The sequence below is a fragment of the Thamnophis sirtalis genome, unplaced genomic scaffold (assembly GCF_051295495.1).
Source record: "Thamnophis sirtalis isolate CommonGarterSnake01/CBP01778 unplaced genomic scaffold, rThaSir2_p1.2 scaffold_1, whole genome shotgun sequence".
Lineage (NCBI taxonomy): Eukaryota > Metazoa > Chordata > Lepidosauria > Squamata > Natricidae > Thamnophis > Thamnophis sirtalis.
The window spans coordinates 39,447,487-39,474,754 of NW_028261381.1; the positions used below are offsets into that span (position 1 = coordinate 39,447,487).

The following is a 27,268-nucleotide window of genomic DNA, read 5'->3' on the forward strand; positions in this document are numbered from 1 at the left end:
AATTCATATTGCCGTATATTCACTGCTGTGGCAAACCAGCATTAATAAGGATATTTTTCATATTGTGACAGTAACTGCTAGTGACACAAAACAGTAAGGTGGATTTGGAATTTCTGTCATTTCTTACCTGTGATAACTATCAAATCGATGTTATTTACATCAAAACTGAGTTTTTGGAATAGGTATTACTAGACCATCAATGAATAAAGCAATAGTCACTATATATAGATCTATAGCCTATAATTTGGATTTGTGATTTTTTTTGAAAGGTGCCTGAAAATTGGTTTTTATTCTGCTAAGAGAACGTTGTCTCTAGGTCCTTGACTGCTGTAATCAGAAGGAATAAGAAATAAATTGCACCAAGGGATTCCTTCTTTAAATATCATACATTCTGTGACTATAATGGGATGGCATCAATGTAAAATGGCCACCATTCATAATCTCTGCAGATTAGAGGAAATCAGGAAATGAATATCCACCTTCACTGTTTCTTGGATCTTTCTATTTTCTTCCCTCTGTGGAACTGCCCTCATTTGCAGTGGATGAAACCCTTCCATTAGTTCAAAATTGCTGGAACACAACCAGAACATCCAGTATACTGTGGCTGTGCACAGCTGGCACCAAAGAGCCTTTAACTACCTAATTTACATGATCAGTTGTGGTTTAAACATATACTCACTGGTGACTGGGCAAATGTTATGCACAAGGATTTATAAAATGAGATAAAATCAACCTTGCTCTCATAGTCAAAGACTTCCACATACCTGACATGTCCATAAATAAGAAACAATAAGAAATAGTTTCTACTGAGCCATCATTTCAGGCGTAAACCTATTTTTTTTTCCCATTTGAGCATTCCATCACATGGAAGAGAAAGTTCATATAAACTCAGGGAGCATAGAAACCATGTATGTATTTCCATGAAGCAGTATGTTATACACATATAAAGATTTTTCCTACCATTGTAAAGCCCATAAAAAGGATAAAAAGACTCTGTTTATTGGATGTCCTTTGTGTACCATTAAGCACATTAAGCTTTGGATCACGCTCAATATGTGTACATAAACCACATGTACCCTCCTATAAACTAGCTGGAAGAAATCCATTTCTGAAGATTTTTTCCTTCAATAGCTACCAGCTGCCCTGCTCAAGGAAGCTAATGTAAAAGCTTTGTTGCACACACATGTACTATTACTATATATACACATATCAACACCCATCATGTTGAGTTGGGAAGCCAAGCCAACTTGCATACTAATGTTTTTTTTCTCCAACTACACTAAAATTTAACCCACAACTAGATCTGTTCAACCAATTTAGCTGGACAATATAGCTCAGAAAAAACAAGCTCATATCCTATGTCTCCTCTGTTCACACTGGGGTGAAAATACTCCTGATAAGTGGAAATTAAACTGTCTGAAACTCTGAAATTTCTTGCAAAATCATTATCACTAATATGAGTGCTGACAATTTGCATACTAGGGTCACCTCTGATATTAATGGTATTGCTTCCTGAGCACGTCCCTCACTTCAAAATCCTCTTTTTTTTAATTTCTAGAGGAACTTTGAAGTCCATAGAACACACACACAATGCAGATGCAGTAAAGTCCACAATTGATAGCTTTGTGCATTTTTCTCAATTTCCACAAGGTCTGAGAATTTGTGGAATAGGGTTTTTGATGATCTTACCCTGGTTTATCTTTGACAGTATCTCCTTGTGCATTTGGGAATAGATCATTAGATGATTTCTGTAAAAAAACCTAAAATATTTCTTTGATGTTTAGCATAAACAAAACGATGTAAGGAAGATGAATAGCTTAAAAAAAGGAGAAACATCAACCGATTATTCCATCAGAAGTAAAATCATTTAAGAGAACAACCCACCTTTAATGATTCCCTTTTCTTGCAAAGTTTTCAGAGAAGGTCTTCGAGTGATAAACTTCTTTAATCTGCTCTTAACTTGGCTTGTGTCATTTGTATCAGACTTGCTATAGTTCAGCCTGAAAACTGAAGAAATACCAAATAAGCATTGTAAATTATGTCATTATTTTTTAACACAGAAAGTTTTGCTAGAAATCTGTGGAACATTGGCCTATATCTTCATTCAATACTCTCTGTGTGGTAAGATCTAATTAATATGATTATAAATAAACATTGTGAGCTGAGAATTCTATCAGCAATGGTTCATATTATTGGACAGCCACCAATATATGTGTAAATTTTGAATTCATCCTCAAAGTTCATAACTCTGGCACGCTCAGTCTTCCATTTAAAATTAAAATGTGCTGTTCATGATTTCCTAGACAACTGAAACAGTGGGCTGATAGTGTTGTAGTTTTGGGAGAGACCTGAGGTTATTTACCAAGAATGAGGGGCACATAACTAAGAATGAGACATGAATGAGGGACACATAACTAAGGCCGAATATCAGCAGATAGCCCAAACCTGCAAAGAGGAAATCAGGAAAGCAAAGGCTCGGAATGAACAAAGAAGTGGAAAAAAAGTCAATGATAATAATAAAAAAAGTTTCTTTCAACATATAAATAACAAGAAAAAAGTCAAGGAAACAGTTGGTCCACTAAAAAGAGAAGATGGCAAGGAAGTAAAAGGCAGTAGAGAGAAAGCAGAGCTGCTTAACTCTTTCTTTGCATCAATCTTCATGCAAAAACAAACTATACCCCAACCTACCAAACACATAAACTGTAAAAGACAGACCAGAAATTAAAATTAAAATAAGCAAGAAAATGATAAGAGAACAGTTGCCTGATCTCGATGAATATAAATCATCAAGAGTTCTGAAGGAGCTGGCAAATTTTATCTCAGAGCCAATGTACCATATTTTTTAAAAATCCTGGGGAACTACCAGAGATTTGGAAAAGAGCTGACCTAGGAAACTACAGACCAATCAGTCTAACATCAATACCTGGGAAGGCACAGGGGGGGAAAAAAATCTCAAAACAGATTTGTGAACATCTAGAAACAAATGAAGTTATAACTAGTAGCCAGGACAGGCGTGTTAAAAACATATCATGCAAACCAATCTTATTTTATTCTTTGACAGAGTAACGGTCGAGTACAGTAGCAAAATGCTGTGGGCATAGGTTGACATGATAGCAGTGTTGCAATATCTAAGGGGCTGCCACAAAGAAGTGGGAGGGCATCCTATTCTCCAAACACCTGAAAGCAGAACAAGAAGCAATGGATGGAAACTAATCAAGGATAGAAACAACCTAGAATTATGGAGGAATTTTCTGACAGATGAAAAATCAATCAATGGAACGTCTTGCCTCCAGAATTTGTGGGTACTCCAAAATTAGAGATTTTTAAGAAGAGAATGGACAGTCAATTGTCTGAAATGGTATGGGGTTTCCTGCTTGAGCAGGAGGTTAGATTAGAAAACCTCCAATCTCTCTGCCAACTCTATTATTCTATTATTCTGGAGATATTCTTTCTTCGTGTACATATTAATAAACATTTAAACTGATAATATTTAGTTCTTTGACAAAAAGAGTAAACATAAGAAAGGAACATTATGAAGCTACCATATCCAAGATGCTTAAGAGAAATCATAGCCTTAAACTAGCAAAAAAGGAAAGTAAAAACTCTTTTCTACACTAGATAATTATAATAAAAAGAGAAAAGGGCATATCTAAATAATCCAAATTTTATGAATCCAAAAAGCATAATCTTATTCAGAGTCTTCTAAAGTTTTCCATCAACTTTTGTTAACCACTCTTGATTGCAATCTGTAAAAACTCTGTTTCCGTTATGCTTTGGGTAGTGATGATGCTAGTAAAAATAACACAAGATGTAATAAATTTAGAAACAAAACTTGCAATGTATTATACATCTTTTTAAAAAAGAAAAGAAAGTGTATTTTTTTGAGAGAAGAAACATGGAACAGGATATTCAAATATGCCCATTCTTATAAATGAGGCAAATTCAAGAAGCCTATTTAGAAACATGAAAAATGAAAGGTACCCTGCTTATGTTATAACTTTGAAAGGAAGAACCAAAATAGCACACACACATGCACACACACAAAAGTTTTTTTCACTTTGCTAGGGGTTTTATCTCTAGGGATAAAAATGTGCCACATTTTTTTTCGTTTAAATAAATACAGTATAGCCAATTAAGGGAAACAACATTTAACTACATGCCTATGATAATCACAGCATATTTTGCTTCTGATTTCACTGCTGATTTGAACAGAGGGGTAGTCCATTTTCCCACAGCATTGGACTGACCCCACGCATATTTCTGCATGTTAGTAATCACAAAGGACATATAAAAGGACACTTTTTACTGGAACACTCACAGCATGGGACAATAATCCGTTACATAGGAAAAAATAAATAAAAGCCCCATTTTTAATGATAGCATTCTTAGGATGATATATCATACAGAGGTTAGTGTCCTGTGAATGGCTGGCTCTTTTGTTCATGAATTCTATTTTAAAACCTCTGGGTTCAAATGGGAACAACTCTTGGCAGTAATATGCAAAAATTCCAAGGAACTCAACTGTACGGCATAAAGTGAGACACATCAACATTTTTGTCCTGGCTACAAACTTGATGGGATATGGGTATTATGTAGAATTATTTCTTCAGTGTTTAATGGCTATGTTCTCTCTGTACCTACTTATCCATTTGCACATATTCAGATCTAAATGAAGCACATTAAGATGAATTTCAAAACATTCAACTTTGGTTGGGCAGAGCCTACCTCATAATTTTCCTAAACAGTCAGTTGTATTGTTTCACATCTACTTATTAGTTCAGGTTTAACAAGATTCCATATAATAGGATAACTACAATATAAAGATTCACCAAGTATTTCAGTATGGAGTTTCTCCATCTACATCAGGGGTGTCAAACTCGGGTCGTCATAGTGTCATCACGTGACATATCACATCTTTCCCTCCCTTCGCTAAACCAGGCATGGGCATAGCCAGTGGGTGAAACATCTGGCCCACAGGCCGTGAGTTTAACAGCTCTGATCTATATCCTCCCCACTCATGGGTGTGACATGAAGATCATCTGTACCTTAAATTGAATATTAGGTTTGCATCAGTGGTGAGTTCTTATTGGTTCGGCCCAGTTTGGCTGAACCGGTAGTGGTTTGGCGGCCTGGATCACTGGAACTGGCAGCAACCCAAGGCCTGCCACACCCCCGAACCAGTTCTCCAGGCAGTGCCAAAGGCATCAACATCTTCTTTTTCGCTTCTGTGCATGCACAAAACATTTTATTGCATTGCGCATGCATGCACAGCATGCAGCAAGTGCACATGGGCGGCCAAAGCACTTGTGGTGCACACACAAGCAAACTGACAGTTGTGCCCACTGGAACCCACCCCTCGTTTGCATCTAATGCCAAGTTCCATAAATATCTAATTCTCCTGAGTGAGAGAGGAAGATTATTAATTTGGATAGACCTTAGACTTTTTAAAAAGAAGAAATATCCTATTCATATTGGGGTGGGAAGTACTGAAATTATGATTCTATCTGTTTTACTGAATATGCCACACAGATAATCCTCAGTTTACAACCATTCATTTAGTGACCATTTGAAGTTATAACCACACTGAAAAAAGTGACTTATGGCCGTTGCAGCATCCCTGTGGTCACAGGATTAACATTTGGAAGCTTGGCAACTGCTGTGTGTTTATAGTGGTTGCAATATCCTGCAATGTTGAAAAAAATACCTTTTGCAACCTTCTGACAAGCAAAGTCAACAGAAGCCAGATTTACTTAACATCTGTGTTAGTAACTTATCAACTGCACCGATTCACTTAACAACTGTGTGGCAAGTAACATTCACTTAACAATGGTCATATTTAGCAATGGAAATTTTGGGCTCCCTTGTGGTCATAAGTCAAGGATTGCCCATAGTATAATTTCACTTATGGCCTGTTTCACATTTTATACAAATGTATAACTAGTTTTGAATTCAACCCTGAAACATCAAATTCTGACCTCAAAATAGCAGTTCTTTCTGGCATAGGAACCATTCTGATCTTACTGATCATTATTTTTTTGGCCTCAAAACAGGTTATTCTATCAAACAAAGATCAAAATAATCCATTTTGAAATCAGCTTCTAGTAAGAACAGCCCATATTTACATTAGAACACTAACAGTAGTATCAGAATATTGATACTACAGTATATTGGAGCATTTTTGAAAACATTAGAAGAGGATGCTAATGGGGTTAGAGTATTATGATGCATGATATGGATTTCATGCTACACATTCCAGCATTCAACAAATTCTAGCAAAATTCTGTATGGCAATCTGCAGAGATATAAATGCAAAAGTGGGCTTTTAAATATATCTTACAAAATTAGTGAATTTGGCCCTGGACAATTCTAAGAAAGCTTATTATGATGTATATATTCAATTTTTGAACAGCATTACCACCACCTCAGAAAAGCCCTGAAATTAACTTTTTTCTAGATGCTTTTATAGAACTTATAGTGCAACAAAGCACAGCTAATGTTTCTACCACAACTGGCCCACAAAGATATATTCATTTTTTCTAAGGCAGGAGTATCAAACTCAAGGTTCTTGGGCCAGTTCCGGCCCATGGGGTGCTTAGATCTGGCCTGCATGGTTGCCCTGAAAACAGTGAAGGACTGGCATGCAGTGCCTCTGTCAGAGAAAATGGAGCACAGGGAGGCCATGTGCAGCCTGCCCAGGCTCCGTTTTCAGCCATGAGGGGCCTCCTGCAGCCCTCTGCCAGCAAAAACAGGGCCAGTGACATTGAGCTAGCCACATCCATCCTGGCCACGCCCCTCAGTCCCCCGAGATCAAACACAACCCTGATGCGGCCCTCAATGAAACCAAGTTTGACACCCTGTTTTAAGAATCTTATTAAACTAGTTACCCAGCAAGGCAGGTAGAGAATGGGACAGAGAGCCACAGTTCACCTCAAAATGTTTTGCACACCTCTATCTGTGTTTCTCTGTGACTTAAATCACAGCAATGTGTTACAGAGTAATATTGCACAAGTTGTCTTGGCTGATATTCCATAACATAAAACTTTTTAAAAAGCAAGCTTGATAGGATGAAGCAAATGAACAATTTAATATTGTTAATGAACTGTGATATTAGCATGAAATCCAAAACTACTGGAGAACTCTTGAGTGTTTCAAGACAGCTTTCATTTGGAATGGGTTTGGATGGGTGATTATAACGAGTGAATAATGTAAATATCTGCATAAAAATGTACTGACCGTATTGGTCGATTAAAGGTACAATAATATTTCGCTTAACTTTGACAAGTCTGTATGAAGAGAATTGGTATTGGATCCAAATCAGAGGTGGTATTCAGCAGGTTCTGATCAGTTCTGGAGAACCGGTAGTGGAAATTTTGAATAGTTTGGAGAACTGTTAAATATCACCTCTGACTGGCCCCACTCCCATCTATTCTCTGCCTCCTGAGTCCCAGCTGATTGGGAAGCTGATGGGGATTTTGCAGTAATCTTCCTCTGCCACACCCACCAAACCACTCCCACAGAACCAGTAGTAAAAAGTTTTGAATCCCACCACTGATCCAAATATAAAATACAGATGATGCTGGTCTGTCACTTTTTAAAAGATTTTGTGGTAGAATTCAGGCTGGAGTAATGTTCAGAGGCACAGTACAGTATTTCAATAGTAGAGAAAGTATGACATTGTAGCATTTTTATATGTTTATTTCCCAAAGAACTCTCATTTCACAATTTGCAAAAGATTTATCCTACATCCAAGGGTTTACCATCTCTGATTAATTCCAACCTAACCTAGTGTTATCTCAATGTTCTGGACATGTGTTGGGGGAGCCCTGGTTTTGAAGAACCATCCATTAATGACTTTCTGAACTGTGACAATGGATATTGACAGAGCTTGTCAGACTAAAGCATTATTGATTGTTTCACATCATGTGTATAGCAGAACCAATTTCTTTAAAGTGCCACTTTTCTAACTGAAATTCATTACAGCAGCAAACTATCCCTTGATTAGGGCACCCAGAATAGCATGTGCTACATGCTCCACCAAATATTTGCATCTCTATTGTAAGAAATATAGATGTTGCATTTAATTATATACATCACTTATCTAAAAGCACTTTCGTATCCCCAGTAAGAGCTTAATTTAAAATACTTTTCTGCAACCTGATGTCCACCAGATGTGTTAGATTGTAACACTGGTGATTCTTGGCCATAAATGTGGCCATTTGCTTTGTTCATTAGAAATGTTTAAAGTTGTGATTGATAACTTTTTTGCAGGAAAAACGAAGATGCTCTTAAAGTTCATCTTGCGGTAGTATTCCTAGGGTACCATAGATATTATATACCAATTGATCAAAGAAAGTTTGTCTTGTTTTGCAATTGCAATGAATCATGTAGATAACTTTTTTAAAATACTAACTTTGTCCACACAATTCTGAATTTCTAATTATGTTGTCATTAGTTTGCAAACAGAGGAACTCTGAAGCCATACAGTAGGAGGTACCCTAACATACTGATTTTGGACTTGTCCAACTTTTAAGAAAGTCCAAAATGCAGTGGTGAAATTCTGTGGGTGTGGCTTGGTAGGCGCGGCAGAGGAAGGATACTGCAAAATTTCCATTCCCTCCCCGCTCTCGGACCAGTCAGAGATGGTATTTGCTGGTTCACTGAACTACTCAAAATGTCTGCAGCCAGTTCTCCAGAATCTGTCAGAACCTGCTGAATTTCACCTCTGCCAAAATGCATATGTCCATTGGGAGATAAGCTTTTCCTATGACCTGCAAAAGTTGTTTAATAAACAAATCATAATGAGGAAATAGGATGGACAAAACATGCATACAAAAAGTAAATGGAAATTTCTTCAAAGTCTTCTGCTGAATTTGCGAACTTTGAGACTAAAGGAAAATTGAACTCAAGTGAGAAATTTTGCAGAAATAAAAATAGCAGAAAAATAACAAAATTCCTTATATCTTTCTACTTTCTACATGTATCCACATGTATATGTGTATATTGAAGCTATATTGGCTACCAATTTACTTCCAAATCCAGTGCTGGTGGTCATGTTTGAAGCCCTGGATGGCCTGGGTCAGGTTATTCAAAGGACTGTCTTTTCCCAGTTGTATCTACCCAACCTACCAAAGCAACCTACCAAAGTTATGGGTTCCCTCTCTTAAGGAGGTCTGTCTGGTGGGACTAAGAAGTAGGGCTTTCTCTGTAGTGATTCTCTCCCTGTGGAACATCATTCCCACATTAATCAGATTGGCCTTCATTTTGACACTCTTTCAAAAGGCCCTGAAGATATGGTTTGGCCAATGGGCCAGGGACTCCAAAGTAATAGGGAGCCCAGCAAATAGTTGGTTTGATTGTTGTTGCCAGAAGTTTATTGGGTTTTGAATTGGAATTTTATTTTTGTGAGCTGCTCAGAGTCATCAAAAATGAGTTGGGTGGCTATATAAATTTTCTTAATAAACACACAAACACACATGCACACACGCACACATACACATTAATTCACATATCTCTCACCCACACTCTACTTCTTGGGACCTTTATGACAGGGATTGTTGGAATGCCAACTGGATTCCTCTGATGTTAATGGCAGAAAAAAACAATTAACCAGAAGTCATTTTATTGGCTGTCACTTGTCTCTTGACTTCTCCTTGACTTTCCACTTACTGTAAATAGAATTCTACCCACTGGATCTGCATGCATGTAACATAAGAACTTGTATCATTTCCTCACCAAGAGCCTTCTCTGAACTGGAAAAGATGCCAAATTGTAGTTGTTCCTGCAAATCAGTGCTGACATATAATCACCGTTTATCTTAATTAGCTCTGAAATATGTGAGAAGAGTGACAGGGTGACACTTATCATAGGAAAAATATACCAGCAGCAAGGAAAACAGGAAAGCAAGGAGACAAAAATGTGTATGATTTGCTGAGAGAAACAGTGAAAACTAAGACCTAATCCTCTCACATCTATATTATGAAGGAAGAAAAAATTGCAATGAAGTTGAGCTTAAACTATTCGAAACATACTGAAATCACAGTTTTTAAAAAAAATAAAAGATGTTTTATAACCAAACTGTAGAATTGCTTATGGCAGACTTAGTATGATTGTGGAAGAAAGAAAAGCAAAAACAGTATACTTGGATCCATATAATTTTGTACCAATATGATGGTCAAGCAAGCAAAATATATATCATAAAAAGATTGTTTTTTAAAAAGGAAAATTTTGTACTTGTCTGAAAAGAAATTAGGATCAGTGATTGCTGTTTACTGAAAAGAAGTAAACAGTAATTTACAACAAAGTTATTATTCCATAGGTGTATCTATTTTGTCTTTCTGTGAAATGGGTAGTTTTTAAGTACTTTGGGGGGGGGGGTTTCAGTAGAAAAGGGATTGGTGATAGATAACTAGTGGTGAACAAGATTGTACAATTTACTGAAGGGGGAATTTGCCATAGCAAAGCATTCCCAGTGGAATAGACTTCCATACAGGTACACTTATGCTCTAAAGAGTGGAAAACAGCCACATCAAATCTGACACCTATTTGTTAGTGAGACTAAGTAGCAATCATAGGACCTTAAGGCTCTGATAATAAAAGTCAGGATGAATTATAAGAAATGGGACTAATATTAAATATAAAAAGGCCAAACTCATGACCATAGGTACAACAACCAGACTTAGAACTGACAATGGAGATATCAAAGTGGTGGAAAGCTTCTCTCTTTTAGAATCAACCATCAACAGTAAAGGAACAAGCAGTCAAAAATACTACACTGCAGCCTGGAACCTGGTAGAGCATATATTTCCAAAGACTTGGGAAAGTTAATCAAATACCATGATGTGTTTATAACTACAATATTCTGTGTTCTACACAAGCAAAAATTGGACTTTGAAAAAAATGATTACAAAAACTATTGACCCTTTTGAACTTTGCTATTGGAGAAGGCTCCCGAGAACACCTTGTATGATGCACACTCAAGAAAACAAACACAATGGATCATCAAACAAATAACATAGGATTTATAGTCAGGGCACAAATGACGAGGTTCAAACTGTCCTACTCTGGACATGTATTATGTGAAGACCTAACTCTCTGAAGAAGACTCTACTGCTGTGAAAGGTGGAAAGAAAAAGGAGAAGACACAACCAGGAGCAAGTTAGATGGACTCAGTTACAGTAGGGATGAATGCACCATAGGAAGACCTAAACAATGAAGTTAGGGGCAGATCATCCCAAAGAAAATATACATATCTATGTATATTTTCTGCTCACTAAGAATTGACGAGTATATCATGGCACATAATCAATTAATCATATATAAGAAATCTCAAAAGTGATCTTCATTTTACTTTAGTGCTTCTTAAGTACTAGAGATAGGGGTGGGGGTGGGAAGACCTTACTATAGATCTGATACAAATAAATACTCAAAAGTCCAAATTTAGCATCTTCCATACTTAAAGGTTAAATAGTTAACAGGATGTATTTTTCTTAAAACGCTTGGAAAAGATTTGTGTCTCTCACTTGGTATTTTCATGTTCCTGCCTCTTACCACTTAGAACATTAGCAGTTATTCACACGTCTGCTTCCCATCTCTTTAATAACATATGAAATCACTCCCAAATTAAGAGGCTATGCAACTACCTGCTATACTCTCAGAGCTACGATTCCTTGCTTTAATTGTTCTTCACCATCATGTATCTCTCTTTAGGTAGCTTAATTAACTGACATAAATACATGTCAGTTGCCAAGGGTCTGCATTTTGATCACATGACCATCAGGATGCTGCAACAGTCATAAGTGTGAAAAATGGTCATTTGTAACTTCAAATGGTCATTAAATGAATGGTTGTAAATAAAAGACTACCTGTACTGCATGAAACAGGCTGTGAATTAGACCAGTTTTTCTCAACCTTGGCAACTTGAAGATGTCTGGACTTCAACTCCCAGAATTCCCCAGCCAGCGAATTCGCTGGCTGGGGAATTCTGGGAGTTGAAGTCCAGACATCTTCAAGTTGCCAAGGTTGAGAAACACTGAATTAGACAATATAAAGGTGAGACACAACATTTTCTGTGTGGCTTATGATACCGCTTCCTAGGGATTCTACTGGCTGCCCTTTTTGAATGGGAGAAACAAATCGACATCCTGAGAGATTGTAATCAGTCTCTTATTATGGCTTTCCACTCAGGATAATGCTTTTATTACAATGGTTTCCAGGATTTGAGAAGAGACATACAGTATTTCCCCTTTAATTTTTAAAAGTTAAAGTCATACGTTAGTACAGCAACACTGATCAATTAAGAAACGTTGACTTTTTGGAAAACTGTTTAAAATACAGGGTTTTTTTGGTCTGTTGTCACTTATTAATGTCTTTTTGTAATTTTATGTTTTATTTTGGTTTTTGGTTTAGGTAGTATTAAGCAATATACTTTGCCATTATCGTAGGGTTCTTCAACAATAGCACATTTCATTTGGAAACAATTTCATGATACCTTGCATACTGGCCATTATCTTGTCTCTCAGAGTTTATTACCTTTTCCTAAAGAAATAATTTTAAAGTAATTGAGGAATGTGTCATCAAAGGTCTTATCTTGGTTTTCAGTACAGTTATTATTGCATTTGATTGTCTACTTTATCATATAATCTCTATGTCAATTAAGTTTGAACAACAGAAGTTCTAGAAGATTGGAGAATTTCACCTAGCAGCTTTGAAAAAAAATCAATTCAATTCAACAATCAAAGGACATTCAGTTCCAAATGCCAGGGAAAATGATAAAATTGGTAGTGATCAGAAGGGTTAAAGAAGAAAGGTGAACCACCTATCAGAGGCAGTAGTAAATGCAATGTGAGCCAGTCATCACCACGAATACTACAAAAGACATTGGCATTGGATTTTTTAAACTAGCTTTATTTTCAACTGGTTTATGGATCAGAATCTACACATTTAAAGTTGCAGTACCAAAAAAAAAATCCATTTTCCAATAATGCAGCAAATAAACATATTTCAGTCTAAACATGCAGATGGCAGAGAAAGGGATGAAGTTAGTTGAAATTAAAAAAAAATAGAATGTATTTTTTTGCCACCATCCTTAAATTAAACCCATTCTCAAACCTCAAAAAGACTAATTTGGGCCCAGGATTCACTGCTGACAGTATTACTTTAGGTCTTAGCTTGTTAAGCACTGAAAACCTCAGATATTTATCCCAAATTTATGTTCTCTTGAAAAAAAAATCATGTTTTCTGCTTCAGTAGGTGTACATTTATATCTAAAACGTTTTAGCAAATAGATAGAAACGTAATAGTTTTTGTTTTGTTTTTTTTTAAATAGGAAGCAAAAAGAAGGAAAGAATGAAAATACTTTATTAAAGGATAATACAGTAACTGGTTATTTGATCCTACTCTTATTTATCTGACAGTTCTAGGTTAGCACCTGTTTTAAATTATTATGGACATCTCCATAATATTTTAAAAGAGATGTTAACCTAGAACTATCAGATAAATCAGAGTAGGATTAAAATAGTAGGTCTTCATCATCATTATCATCACTTTGTATGATAATATATCATCATCATCATCATCATCATCATCATCATCATCATCATCATCATCACTTTAGCCCAGTGTTTCTCAACCTTGGCGACTTTAAGTCCTGTGGACTTCAACTCCCAGAATTCCCCAGCCAGCTGTGCTTTAACCATTGTCCCTTCCACTGCAGGATGAAGGCCTCTTCCACATGTTTCCAACCGATAGGATCCTGAGCTTTCTTTTGCCAAGTGGGCCTCTAATATTTGCTGATGTTGTCGATCCATCTTGTTTTAGATCTCTTTCGTGGGCACTTTTTAATCAAATGGGATCCATTCTATGACTGCTTTGGTCCACCTGTCATCAGCTCTTATTGCTATGTGACAGCACATTTCCATTTCAATTATTTTACTCTCTTGATGATATCGTATCAATTTTATCAATTAAATAAAATTAGTTTAGAAGTAAGTCTGAGCATATATACAAAAACATGCTGATCTAAACTAATTTTATCAAATTGATTTGTAATTGTGGATGTTTTCCTATCCATTTATTTATTTATTGTGTTTTATACATCATCATCATCATCATATCCTTACCTTCTGACATAGTTCCTTCCACTTTAATATATCCATAAAACATGTACTGAAAAAGGAATATTTTCTACCCCACTATTACATGTAAACACGATGTGCTAGTGTTTATGATCAGATTCAGATAAGGGTTAAAATTAATCTGTAGAAACACAAAAGAATTAATATTTCTTTTTGATGAACAGGACATGTTTGACAGGGGTGGGTTCTGGCTGCTGCTATTGCCGGTTCGCTCAGGGATGCACTGCGCATAGTGTGCACTTGATGCACACTATGCACACATTTGCAGTACTAAAAATGCTTCTGTGCATGGGCAGAAGCAAAAAACAAGATGGCAGCAAGAGACAAGGAAACCGGTTCGGGGGCGTGGCAGCCAAGTTACTACTTACTCAGCCGAACTGTTTTGAGCCAATAGGAGCCCACCTCTGATGTTTGACCTAGAGAAGTTACTGAGAGCTTTACTTTTTACCAGGGAACTGCAATATTTCAAGAGCAAACCCTCACACACAAACATAACAAAAGAGAATAAAGTGGATATAAAATATGAATTTGAAAGAAAAGAAGCATGAATATATATATTTGATATGTGTAAAGTATAAATTTCCACATAAGAATTGTTGTGTACATGTCGAGGTGTCGAGGTGGAGCCGAGGTGGCGCACTGGTTAGGGTGCAGTACGGCAGGCCAATTTAGCTGACTGTGATCTGCAGCTCAGCGGTTCAAATCTCACCGGCTCAAGGTCGACTCAGCCTTCCATCCTTCCGAGGTGGGTGAAATGAGGACCCGGACTGTGGGGGCAAGTTGCTGACTCAATTTGCTAAAAAATTTGTAAACCACTTAGAGAGGGCTGAAAGCCATATGAAGCGGTATATAAGTCTAATAAATAAATAAATAAATAAATAAATGTCCGGTAGGTATCTGGGTTGCCAACCACAAGTATATGGGAAAGCAAAGCTGTTACGGATCCTTAAATCTAAATCAACGGACATAGAAAAGAGACGCATGTCGCTACAAAAGAATAGTAAATTATATACCTTTACTACACAGAGAACAAGGAACTGATATCGCTGATCAAAGGAGAGATAAATCAAGATGTCCAACGAAGATGGAAAGCTTCAAGCTAACAGAACTCAAAGCAGAGTCACAGAACTAAATCTAGCTGAGCAGAAAAAAAAGATCATCTGAAAAGTGAATATATATTGTTTCATAAGGAAAGGACAACTCCAAAGCAAATGAACGAAATTTGAAGGAGAGGGAGGAACAAATTATGCAATGTAGCATCTCCTGGAATTTACGAATGAACAATTCCAATTTACTGGTATTTATTTGTGACCAAACATTTATATTCACAAATCTATCAACTGGAGACCTTCCTGTGATTCTCTATGAAAATCAATTCCTTTATTCTGACAACAATGTGATTACAAGTAGATTGTCTCCATGGGGGCACAGTCAAAATTAGATAGAATGCTGGTAGTTGAGTCATGTCCTAGCAACATTGGGTAGAGTAATACTGTACCAATTTATAACATACAGCTATATAAATAATAAGCTAGATTTGTCCCTTAGCTAAGTTTAATTATTTATTTTAAAGACTTGTATGGGTGACTCAGAAAACAGCAGTAAATATATCAAAAAATCATAAAGCCATAGCGAAATTTTCAGCATCCCCAAAGCAATACTTTCCCATACATTAGGCTTTCACTTTCCTGGTCTCATTATTCCAACACTTATGAAAATATGTTGCTTTCAGTTTCTTAAGTTTCTTTCTAACCTATACTGATCATTCTCCAACCAAAGAACTTGCTCTGTCATTTCAGCCGCCTGTATATATTTCACAGATGTTCTTATATTTTAATTTGCTCCCTGCCAAATTAATCATCACCCTAAATTCAGATTGCTAAATTGTATTAGTACCATTTTACAAATCCTTAATAAGGCTACTCCTGGAATACTGCATCCAGTTTTGGTCACCACAGTACAAAAAATATATTGAGACTTTGGAAAAAGTGCAAAGAAGATCAACTAAGATGATTAACGGCCCGGAGAAAAGAATATATATGAAAAATGGTTGTAGGAATTGGGTTTGGCTAGTCTAGAGAAAAGAAGGATTAAGGGTGACATCATAGCAGTGTTCCAGTATTTGAATACTGGAATACAAAGAAGAATTCCAAAGCAGCAGAAGGCAAGACAAGAAACAATGGATAGAAACTAATCAAGGAGAGAAGCCACCTGGAATTAAGGAGAAACTTCCTAACAGTGAGGACAATTAACCAGTGGAACAGCTTTGCCTTCAGAAGTTGCATGTGCTTCATTACTGGAGGGTTTTAAGAAAACATTGGGCAGCCACCTATCTGAAATGGTATAGGGTCTCCTGCTTGAGTAGTGGGTTGGACTAGAAGAGCTCCAAGGGTCTTCCACCTCTATTCTGATTATTATTACATTGTGATTGCAGAAAATTAGCATTATTTTTCTCTCCCAAAAGTCAGCCTTTCCATTGATTTAGATATAAATTTATGTATAATGCAAAAATAGAGAGAGAACTTTGAAATCAGAAAAAAACATTACTCCAATAGTAGAGGATTTATTTATTTTTTGTGCTCAAAATAACATTCACTGAATAACCTTCTTTAGCTTGTTTTCCCTTAAATTGTCTAACTGGAATTTTAGTTGGAGAGGTGGAACTGGGGAACACATTTGTTTTTAAGGAATCAATCAGTTAACAGGAGTGTGCTTCCATCCATTAAAAACTGGATTGGGGAGATATAATATACATGGATTTGACCATCAACTTGGAAAAAAAAGTTGTAAACATTTTAATTATGTCTCCACCACAAACAACAAGGAAGAAAGATCAATGAGTATTCCTTGTCTTAATCAAAATCCTAAATCAGAAATTGCCTGATTTGATACAAATATCTTTTATATCCTCTTATCCCCATCACCTAACCTTTCCTTTCCTTTCCTTTCCTTTCCTTCCTTCCTTCCTTCCTTCCTTCCTTCCTTCCTTCCTTCCTTCCTTTCACAGGAATTATTTCAAAATCATTAAGAAGCTAATATCTAGTTAAGTTATAAATAGTTATATGGAGGATGCGAAGAAAAATATTTTTTCTGTACATAATACAACTGAGATTCAGTTTTGTTTTCTACAAAACTATTACTAAGAAGTACTAATTAGGACCAATTCTAACAAAGACTAAAACATAATTAATAGGATTAATCAGAAGTAAAGCAAACAATAATGTTATCAAAGAATGCCATCACTGATGATTTGAAACACAATTGTATAAAAAGCACATACAAGGGCACACAGGATCAAGTCACAGGCATGACACTTCACAAGTTTCTTGTTCAACTGGATGCAAGCTTGTCATCATTCAGCAATATGAAAGATGTAAATAGGAGTTGTTAAACTAACATTAGTAGATTTATTAATTGAATATTTTCAGTACAGGTCATAAAAATAATATATTTCTTTTTTATCTTGAAAGGAAATGCAAAACCAAGGTCAGCTGGATGCACAGGCTTACAGTAATTTTGTATCTTATAATGTCTGTTTGATTCACACACTGTAAAAGTTAGGGATTAGTCTTGATAAGGGAATGTAATTCATAGTTGATTTTATTCTGAGTAACAAAATCAGAGATGTATATAGATTTATTTGTCAAGTCTCAAACTAGTGAGACAAACCATATTTTAAAACATAAAACAACACGTCAAAGGACAAAACTTTAAATTAAATAATTATATTTCATTGTTATGATGTTAGGAAGAACTAATGTAGGGCTGCATAAATTCAAATAATTAGGATATAGCAGCCAAGAGATTCATACAAGTTTAACTCTTTGCTGCCATCTAGTGGCCATCCAAAGTTCTGTAGTCCACATCTGGCAGCCCCTAATTTAGGCAACCTACTAGACCAAAATGGTTTGCCACTAATTTCGCTAGCATTTCTTTAGCTTCATCTTGTAATCTTAACAATGAGCTTGGGGGTCACTAGGGAGCTGGAATCAGGTCTTTCATATTGTATACATTTTGCCCATCTACATTTCAGATTTCTGAATCTGAAGCCTATTCAAGCTGGATTATCTATCAACTGTCATCATCAAATTGCATGATATTATATATATATATATATATAAACATATATATATATATATATATATATATATATATATATATATATATATATATATATATATATATATATATATATATATATATATATATATATATATATATATATATATATATATATATGTTTATATTATTTGGATCCAATCTTGCTTCTATGGAACTGAAGAGGGCAAACATTGTTCCCTTGTATTCTTAGTCTCAAGGGGGAAAAGTGACCAGCTCAAGATTACACAATCACTTTGATGGATGAATTAGCATTTGATATGGAGTCTCTCTGGTCTTATCCACACTGCAACCATTAGACACACTGGCGTTATATGCAAGAACCAAACATGGAGCTAGAAGTTTATATTCTCACCTCCAGTACTGGGACATTTTAACACACACAGAGAGAAAATGCAAATGATTAATCTTGGAATCCTCTAACATTACTTATCCTGCAAATTGCAGCATATGGATATAAATGATTGCTTAAAGAAGCTCTTTCAGTGGCAATAGGAATTTTCTATCCTACAGGCTCAAATAGAAAATAGTATAAATCTGAGTTGTATAAATATAAAATACAATTTAACGAAACATGAAACCATTTTAAATATCCTTTTACAAGATTATAGGTGTAACTAAACAATTATAATAGATATTTACAATACTGGACAAGGCAGGACGACTGTACTTAATAATCCTTCACTTTAGAGGAACTGTTTGAAATATTCCTTTCTACAGTTTGCTATACAGATTTCACCAATATTGAGTTCATTTTTTTATTAAGAATATACAGCTCTCTCCTTCACAACAAAGATAAAATATATTTAGAAAGAATGTATTTGTAGATCCTTTATGTTTTTGAACTTAAGTCATTCAATACCGTTTTGAACAAGTCTAGAGAGATTTTTAAGGCAGGCATTGTGTATTATACCATTCCCTAGGGTTCTGTGTATGATCATCCTTATGAAAAGCCTCTTTGGCTCCCTGTTGAATAAATATGCATTTTATTTCACTAATCTTGAAACAACAGGAATAAAGTTTGCCCAGGTCTTTTATACCTCAGAGAACAAAACCAATACTACAAATCTTTAGAGAGAAAGGATATACAAAAAAGGCTTGAGGTGAATGTTTCAAAGTAAATATTCTTAAATGATGTGCAAATTATTCCAGCACTTGAACATGATTTATGAAAGGGGATTAAGCCACTGAAACAAGAACCCAGTTTAAAACTGTTCAGGTTTCAAAGTCAGAGATGAGAGGTTGTTACTGGAAAAGGAGGAATAAACCAACGATAGCAATCTATGGCCAAGGTATTCTTTGACTAATCCTCTCTTACATTGCTTACCACTGCCACTTAAATGCCAACACAATATCTAATTCAAAATTAGACACATTTTTCATTCTTCTGTTATATAAAAGTAATATATACCTGAGTGACAACAATAGTGAAATAATGAAAACTTTAGTCAAATTAATGTGTACTCTTATGTACTCCCAACGAACAAAAGAACTTGAGAGAACAAATTATTGCCACTGCACTATACTCATAAAGCAACAACCGTTTACTTTTAATTAGAATGCGACAATAATGTTTGCAATACGAGGCCACTTCAGGCAATTGTAAGTTGGGTAAATGCTATGACTGCAGTTTCTCCCCCCACCCCCAACTATTTGCATTCAAATTCTCAAGTTTGCTCCCTTTATTAAAAATACATAATAATTTTCTAAAATCTGAGAGTTTATAAGAAGTGTATCAGATTCAAAGGCAGGCAGTCTTACTTTGAGTTCCTGTTCTGACCTAGGCTTCCCAAGACTATGAAGCAAACTTCTTGTTCCGATAAAAACCCCTTTTATTAATTCACTGTGAATTCTTCTTATTCACATCCAACAAAGTCTTTCAAGGGAGGATTTACAGTCACAGACCTTATCTGGCTTGGAGAGCTGCCAGGCCGATATTTGCAAGAGTCTTGGAGAGTGATGAACCAATTAAGCAAACTAATTGTCTCCTGCAAACTCCACTCCCTGTTCGCTCCTCTTTTACTTCCTCTGGGAGGGGCCATGCATCATCCACCTGTGGCCTTACTCCCAAATCAACCCTTGTTCTTTAGCTGTTCCCTTTGTCTGGCAACTCTGTGCATGTGCACACTGGGAACAGGCTCCAACTCTTCATTTGCCTCACTGATGTCTGACTCTGAAGGCAGCTGATAAATGGCATTCAGCCCTGGCCCCCTCTCTGCTTCCGACACAGGGCCCTCATCAGAGCCTTCCCCAGACTCCAGGAGTGGCCTATGTTCCTCCCCAACCTCTTCACTGTCCAAATCTGCTACCAGCTCTACTGGCCACTGGAGGGCCACAGCAGCTCCCAGAAAGAGAGCACTTATGAAACCTTCCATAATTCCATCTTTTTCTAAGTTACGTCCTTGTGCTCCCTGGTTTCTCCCTGGTTGCCTGTTGTAATGGTGGGAGGAAAAGAAGATTGGGAGTATATGTGAACCTATATATTCTGGATATTCTGGATGCAGCATGAATAAATATTATAGCCTATGTATTAATGTAGTTGACATAACAGAAGTCATATTATACTATTACATTACCATACTGTAATGGAGTAACCCACTCATATTAACCAAGTAATAAAGACCTTCTGTTAAATACTATGAAAAATATTGCTCTTATATAATTGTACGAATGATAATAGTTGTCTAATGGCTCTGCTTTTAACAAAAGTAGGCCATTGTTTAACAACAGTGCTAAAAAAAAGAGAGATTGACATCAACCTCCTGTAGGACCAAAATTTGAATGTTTCAGTAAATATAGCTTTTTCCACAAAACGTTTATATGAATGCTATATAATTACATTTTGGCTCAAAACAAATTGATGCCCTTTAAAAAATATTACAGAGTGATGGAAAAATTGATATTACTATGTAATTATTACTTATGATTGTATAAAAGAATGGATGGCAGAGAAATAATCAATCATAATCACAGAAGATGATCTAGTAAAAATAGCATGAAACTTTACATTTCTATTATTTCTCAGGTTAAGGACATACATGTAGCATCATAATACAATATCCCTAAAATGGTATTTGTATTTGTACCAAAGAGCTGCTTTGCCAATATTTTCTTGATTCTATCAATAGAAATGCCCCTTGTGATAGAGTACCATTCTACTTGGCTCAAGTAACACTTATTAAGAAGTATAACATGGACATTGGTGAAGATTGGTGATAACTCCATAATAATAGCACCCAAAGAAATAACCATGCCATCACAGTCAAGATGATGTGGGACTAAACGATATAACTTCAACATATGCATCATCAATTGATTAGGCTGCTCACGATAAAGAGCATATAGAATTCCCCGCACTCCCCATAGCTACAAGGAACATTCATAAAATTGCTATACTATTCAGACACTAACTTCTGTTTGATCCATCTGAGTTTCTTGTGACATTGCTACTTTTCTTCATAAAGAGTAACTGTGGGGGTGGGCAAGGGTGGGATATAATGCAGACAATATGCTAAAGATATATGGAAGATGGCTGATTAGGACAAGGAGATGACCATGGATTGGTTTCAACATAGTTCTGAGAGAGACGAAGTGATAGAAACACTGAGCGTGTTCAAGCATTTTTTCCTTTAATCACTTTCTGTTTCAGCTTTCATTAGAAAGATTTTTTTTCTAATTTCCCTATATTTCTTTCTCTTATGTCTTATAAGCCTATAAGCAAGGACTGCATTTCTTTTGATGGTTATACTGTACTAGCTAGCTGTCCTGGAACCCTTTTCATTTGTAAGGCAAGATAAATATGGGAACAAATGATCTGATATTTCTTTTGCTCAATATACTAGCTCCATCCTTGAAAAAGAGAAAAAGAGGTGTGGTGCAAGGGTGAAATCAACTTACCTTCACTACCAGTTCACAAATGTGAGCACATGCACTGAGCTTCAAAAACAGGACATGATGATGTCCACGCAGATGGGCAGAGCCTCCTGCTGCCACCACTACCAGTTAGCCCAAACAGAATAGAACTGGCTGAATTACACTATTGGTTTGGTGGTTCAGTAGTTTAGACATTGGGTCTGTTGACTGGAAAGCCAGCACCCAGATTCGTGACCTGAGCCCCACGTGATGGGGTGAGCTCCTGTCCTCGCCCCAGCTCCTGCCAACCTAGCACTCCAAAAGTATGCAAGTAGATAAATAGGTACCACTTTGGTGGAAAGGTAATAGTGCTCTGTGATGTCATAATGGCCATATGACCATGGAAATGTCTTCAGACATCACTGGCTCAATGGCCTTGAAATAGAGATAAGCATTACCCCTAGAGTCAGCTATGACTAGAGGAATAAAATCCTCAAGGACTTCTCCTTTATCCTTGAAGAAGCCACATTCATAGCACAACAGCAATATATGAATTTGTCCTTAGTATACAAAAAGGCCCCTTAGTATACAAAATAATAATAATAATAATAATAATAATAATAATAATAATAATAATAACTGGCCCCTGTGATACAATTGTATAATAATAATAATAATAATAATAATAATAATAATAATAATAATAATTATTATTATTATTCAGTAGCACAAATGATCCATTGGAATTTGTGCAAAAATTATAATATTAAAACAGCAACAAACTGGTGGGAACATCAGCCTGAAAAAGTCACAGAAAATCAGATGGTCAAGATCTTGTGGGATTTCCATATACAAACCGACAAAATACTGGCGCATAATACACCAGACATCACACTGGTTGAGAAAAATAAGGTCACAATCATAGACATCGCAATACCAGGTGATAGCAGGGTCGCCGAGAAGGAACATGAAAAAATCGCAAGATACCAGGACTTAAAAATCGAAATTCAACGACTATGGCACAAACCAGCAGTGGTAATTCCAGTGGTAATTGGCACACTGGGTGCTATTCCAAAAGCACTGGAATTACATTTAAAACAGTTAAATATTGACAAAATCACCATCAGTCAAATGCAAAAAGCCGCACTGCTTGGATCTGCACGCATATTACGAAAATACGTTACGACGTCCTAGGCCCCTGGGTGGGGCCCGACTAGTAACCAATGCCAAATCCGGCGAAACAACTGGCCGCTGTGATACAATTGTATAATAATAATAATAATAATAATAACAACAACAACAACAACAACAACAACAACAACAATGGCCTATTATTATACGGAATAAAGTGTTTAGTGAAGTTGAACATGAGGAAATTCAGGCAAATTGCAAAACCCAAAAAACAATATCACAAGCGGAAATAACTGATATTCAAGACACAACTAAAGACATTATAGTAGAACTCCCAGAAGAAGCTCTTGGGAAGGAAATAACATCACCACCACTAGAACCAGTTATCACTGAACCAACTGATGAACTAACTCAAAAAGAATTGAAGAATAAGATCATGGAGCATTTTCTGCTTAATGAGGAAAGGCAACGTTTACCATCACTAAAAACTGTGCCGAAGAAAATTTTGGCCCCTATCATGAAAATGGTTAATGCAGTGTTTTCAACAATTGAACCAGGATCCATCTTGGAAACAAACCAGTTAATGTACAGCGCAGCTGTAATAGTCACTAATGAACTAGGCATCAAAATTAAAGTACCTAGTCATACAACAGAAAAAGCATCAAAGCCAAAGTGGAAAATCCGTTTAGAACAAAAAATAAAAAAATTAAGGGCAGATGCTAGTAACTTAAAGAACATGCATGAGCAACGGCTTAAAAACAACAAAATCATAGATCGGCTAATCAGGAGATATAGATTGGATACAAGAAACATCAATGAAGCTGTAGAGATTGTAAAACAGCAGATAACAGCAACAGCTAGAAAAATTGAAAGATATGAGGCACAAATCATCCAATATAAACAAAATCAGCAATTTCGATCAGACCAACGGCGTTTTTATCAAAGTCTTAATGTAAATGGTGACACCAAAAGTGAAAAACCAGAAAAACAGGCCACAGTTGAATTCTGGAAAGAATTGTGGGAAAATGCAAAGGACTACAACAAGGAAGCAAAGTGGATACATGACTTTGATAAAAGCATTGGCAACAAACAAATGCAAGTATTAGAAATAACAACTGAGATGGTCAAAAATCGAGTTAAAAAGGTAAAGAATTGGACATCACCTGCAAAGGACCAATTACATGGTTTCTGGCTCAAATATCTGACCAGTTTACATGCAATATTGGCCAGGCAACTGAATGAAATTTTACAAAAGGGCCAAATTGATGAATGGTTGACAACTGGAAAAACATACTTGATTCAGAAAGATCCAACTAAAGGAACAACACCTGAAAACTATAGACCAATAACATGCTTGCCAACAACCTTCAAATTACTCACAGGCATTATTGCAGATAACATGATGGATTATTTGGAAACAAACAACATCTTGCCAGTAGAGCAAAAAGGCAACAAAAGAAGGAGCAGGGGCACAAAAGATCAACTTCTAATTGATAAAATGATATTAGAAAATTGTAAGAACAGAAAAACGAACTTGAATATGGTCGGATTGATTACAAAAAGGCATTTGACTCACTGCCACATAGTTGGATCATAAAATGCTTAGAAACAACTGGCATTAGCAAAAATATTACATCCTTTACTGAAAAGGCAATGAAACAATGGAGAACTGAGTTGGCAGTAGGAAATGAGAGCTACGGAATGGTTAATATCAAGCGAGGAATTTTCCAGGGTGATTCACTTTCACCTCTTCTCTTCATCATCGCAATGATCCCACTATCAGTAATCTTAAAAAAAATGAAATTAGGCTACCAAACAGCCAAAAAAAGCTGAAAAAATTTCGCATTTACTATATATGGATGATTTGAAACTCTATGGAAAGTCAGAAATAGAAATCCAATCATTAACAAATACAGTCCGAGTATTCAGTACCGATATTTCAATGCAGTTTGGCATGGAAAAATGCGCCACTGTATCCATAAAAAGGGGCAAAATCACTGCATCTGAGGGAATTGAAATGCCCAATGGCCAACTAATTAAATGCAAAGAAAATGAAGCCTACAAATACTTAGGCATTCTGCAGTTGGATAACATCAAGCATGGAGAAGTAAAAACTATTGTCAGACGAGAGTACACCAACAGAGTTAGGAAAATTTTGAAATCTAAATTGAATGGTGGAAATACAATCAAGGCCATAAATACCTGGGCAATACCAGTTATAAGATACACAGCTGGCATAGTTAACTGGACACAAGCTGATTTGGACCTTTTGGACCGAAAAACCAGGAAACTAATGACAATGCACTACAGTTTACATCCACGTGGTGATACTGATAGACTATATCTGCCCCGAAAATCAGGTGGCAGAGGATTATTACAAGTGAAGCAAACAGTTGAAGAAGAAAAACATGCACTGGCTGATTATTTAAAAGAAAGTCAAGAACATCTATTAATCGAAGTAAAGAACAAAAATCTACTGAAGGCCCAACAGACAAAACAAGAATACAGAAAAGATGTGATAAAATCAAGAATGGAGAGTTGGCAGAACAAAGCACTGCATGGTCAATTTCTGGAAAAAATAAAAGATAAAGTGGACAGTGAACAAACTTGGTTATGGTTAAAAACAGGTACATTAAAGAAAGAAACAGAGTCACTAATCCTGGCTGCGCAAGAACAAGCTATCCACACAAATGCCATTAAGGCCAAAATCGAAAAATCCTCTGATGATGCCAAATGCAGACTTTGCAAAGAAGCTGACGAAACTGTTGATCACATACTCAGCTGCTGTAAAAAAATCACGCAGACTGATTATAAATTGCGGCACAATTCAGTAGCACAAATGATCCATTGGAATTTGTGCAAAAATTATAATATTAAAACAGCAACAAACTGGTGGGAACATCAGCCTGAAAAAGTCACCGAAAATCAGATGGTCAAGATCTTGTGGGATTTCCGTATACAAACCAAAAAAATACTGGCGCATAATACACCAGACATCACACTGGTTGAGAAAAATAAGGTCACAATCATAGACATCGCAATACCAGGTGATAGCAGGGTCGCCGAGAAGGAACATGAAAAAATCGCAAGATACCAGGACTTAAAAATCGAAATTCAACGACTATGGCACAAACCAGCAGTGGTAATTCCAGTGGTAATTGGCACACTGGGTGCTATTCCAAAAGCACTGGAATTACATTTAAAACAGTTAAAAATTGACAAAATCACCATCAGTCAAATGCAAAAAGCCGCACTGCTTGGATCTGCACGCATATTACGAAAATACGTTACGACGTCCTAGGCCCCTGGGTGGGGCCCGACTAGTAACCAATGCCAAATCCGGCGAAACAACTGGCCGCTGTGATACAATTGTATAATAATAATAATAATAATAATAATAATAATAATAATAATAATAATAATAATAATAATAATAATAATAATAATAGAGAGCTATACAGGTAGTCCTCGAGTTATGATCGTAATTGAGTCTGGCAATTACAGTCATAAGTCATGAAGGTTTTAAAGTGGGTCACCCCATGACCTCATTTTATAAACTTTTTCAAGGTGGTCATTAAGCAAAGAAGGTGGTTATGAACCAGACACTGCAGTCATTAAACAAACATCACAGTCATTAAGTGAGCCCCGTGGTCATTAGGCAAACTCATTGTTAGCTATGGCCCAGGGTGGTTTTTTTTTTTTTTGGCTGGATACCGAAAATAAATGCCAGTTTCCAGCAGAACTATTGTAAATCATAGGCGCATGACCTCAGGGTGCTGCAAATGCCCATGAATGTGGGGTGATTGTGAGCACCCAAAATGCCATTATGTGGCTGCAAGGGGGAATGATGTCTGAACTTCAAAACTGGGTCACAAATAGCTTTTGGAGAATCTGTTGTAGCTTTCAATGGTCACTATGTGACCAAATGTAAGTTGTGGACTACAGGTATTACATTCTGAACATTCATGAGCAGGATGGAAATGCTTGATGAAAATAATATAAACTCCTCACTGTTGCTACCCCTACACTCTCTC

At 36.2% G+C, this 27,268-nt stretch overlaps 1 protein-coding gene across 1 annotated transcript in view; it reads right to left on the reverse strand.

Annotated features, from left to right (window-relative positions):
• ARHGAP15 (Rho GTPase activating protein 15) overlaps positions 1–27,268 on the reverse strand; it is a 464,603-nt gene that overhangs the window by 178,786 nt on the left and 258,549 nt on the right. Inside the window, exon 9 of the mRNA XM_087711786.1 lies at positions 1,885–2,007. Within this exon, the coding sequence (XP_087567912.1) occupies positions 1,885–2,007 (123 nt within the window). The remainder of the gene's footprint in view (positions 1–1,884; positions 2,008–27,268) is intronic.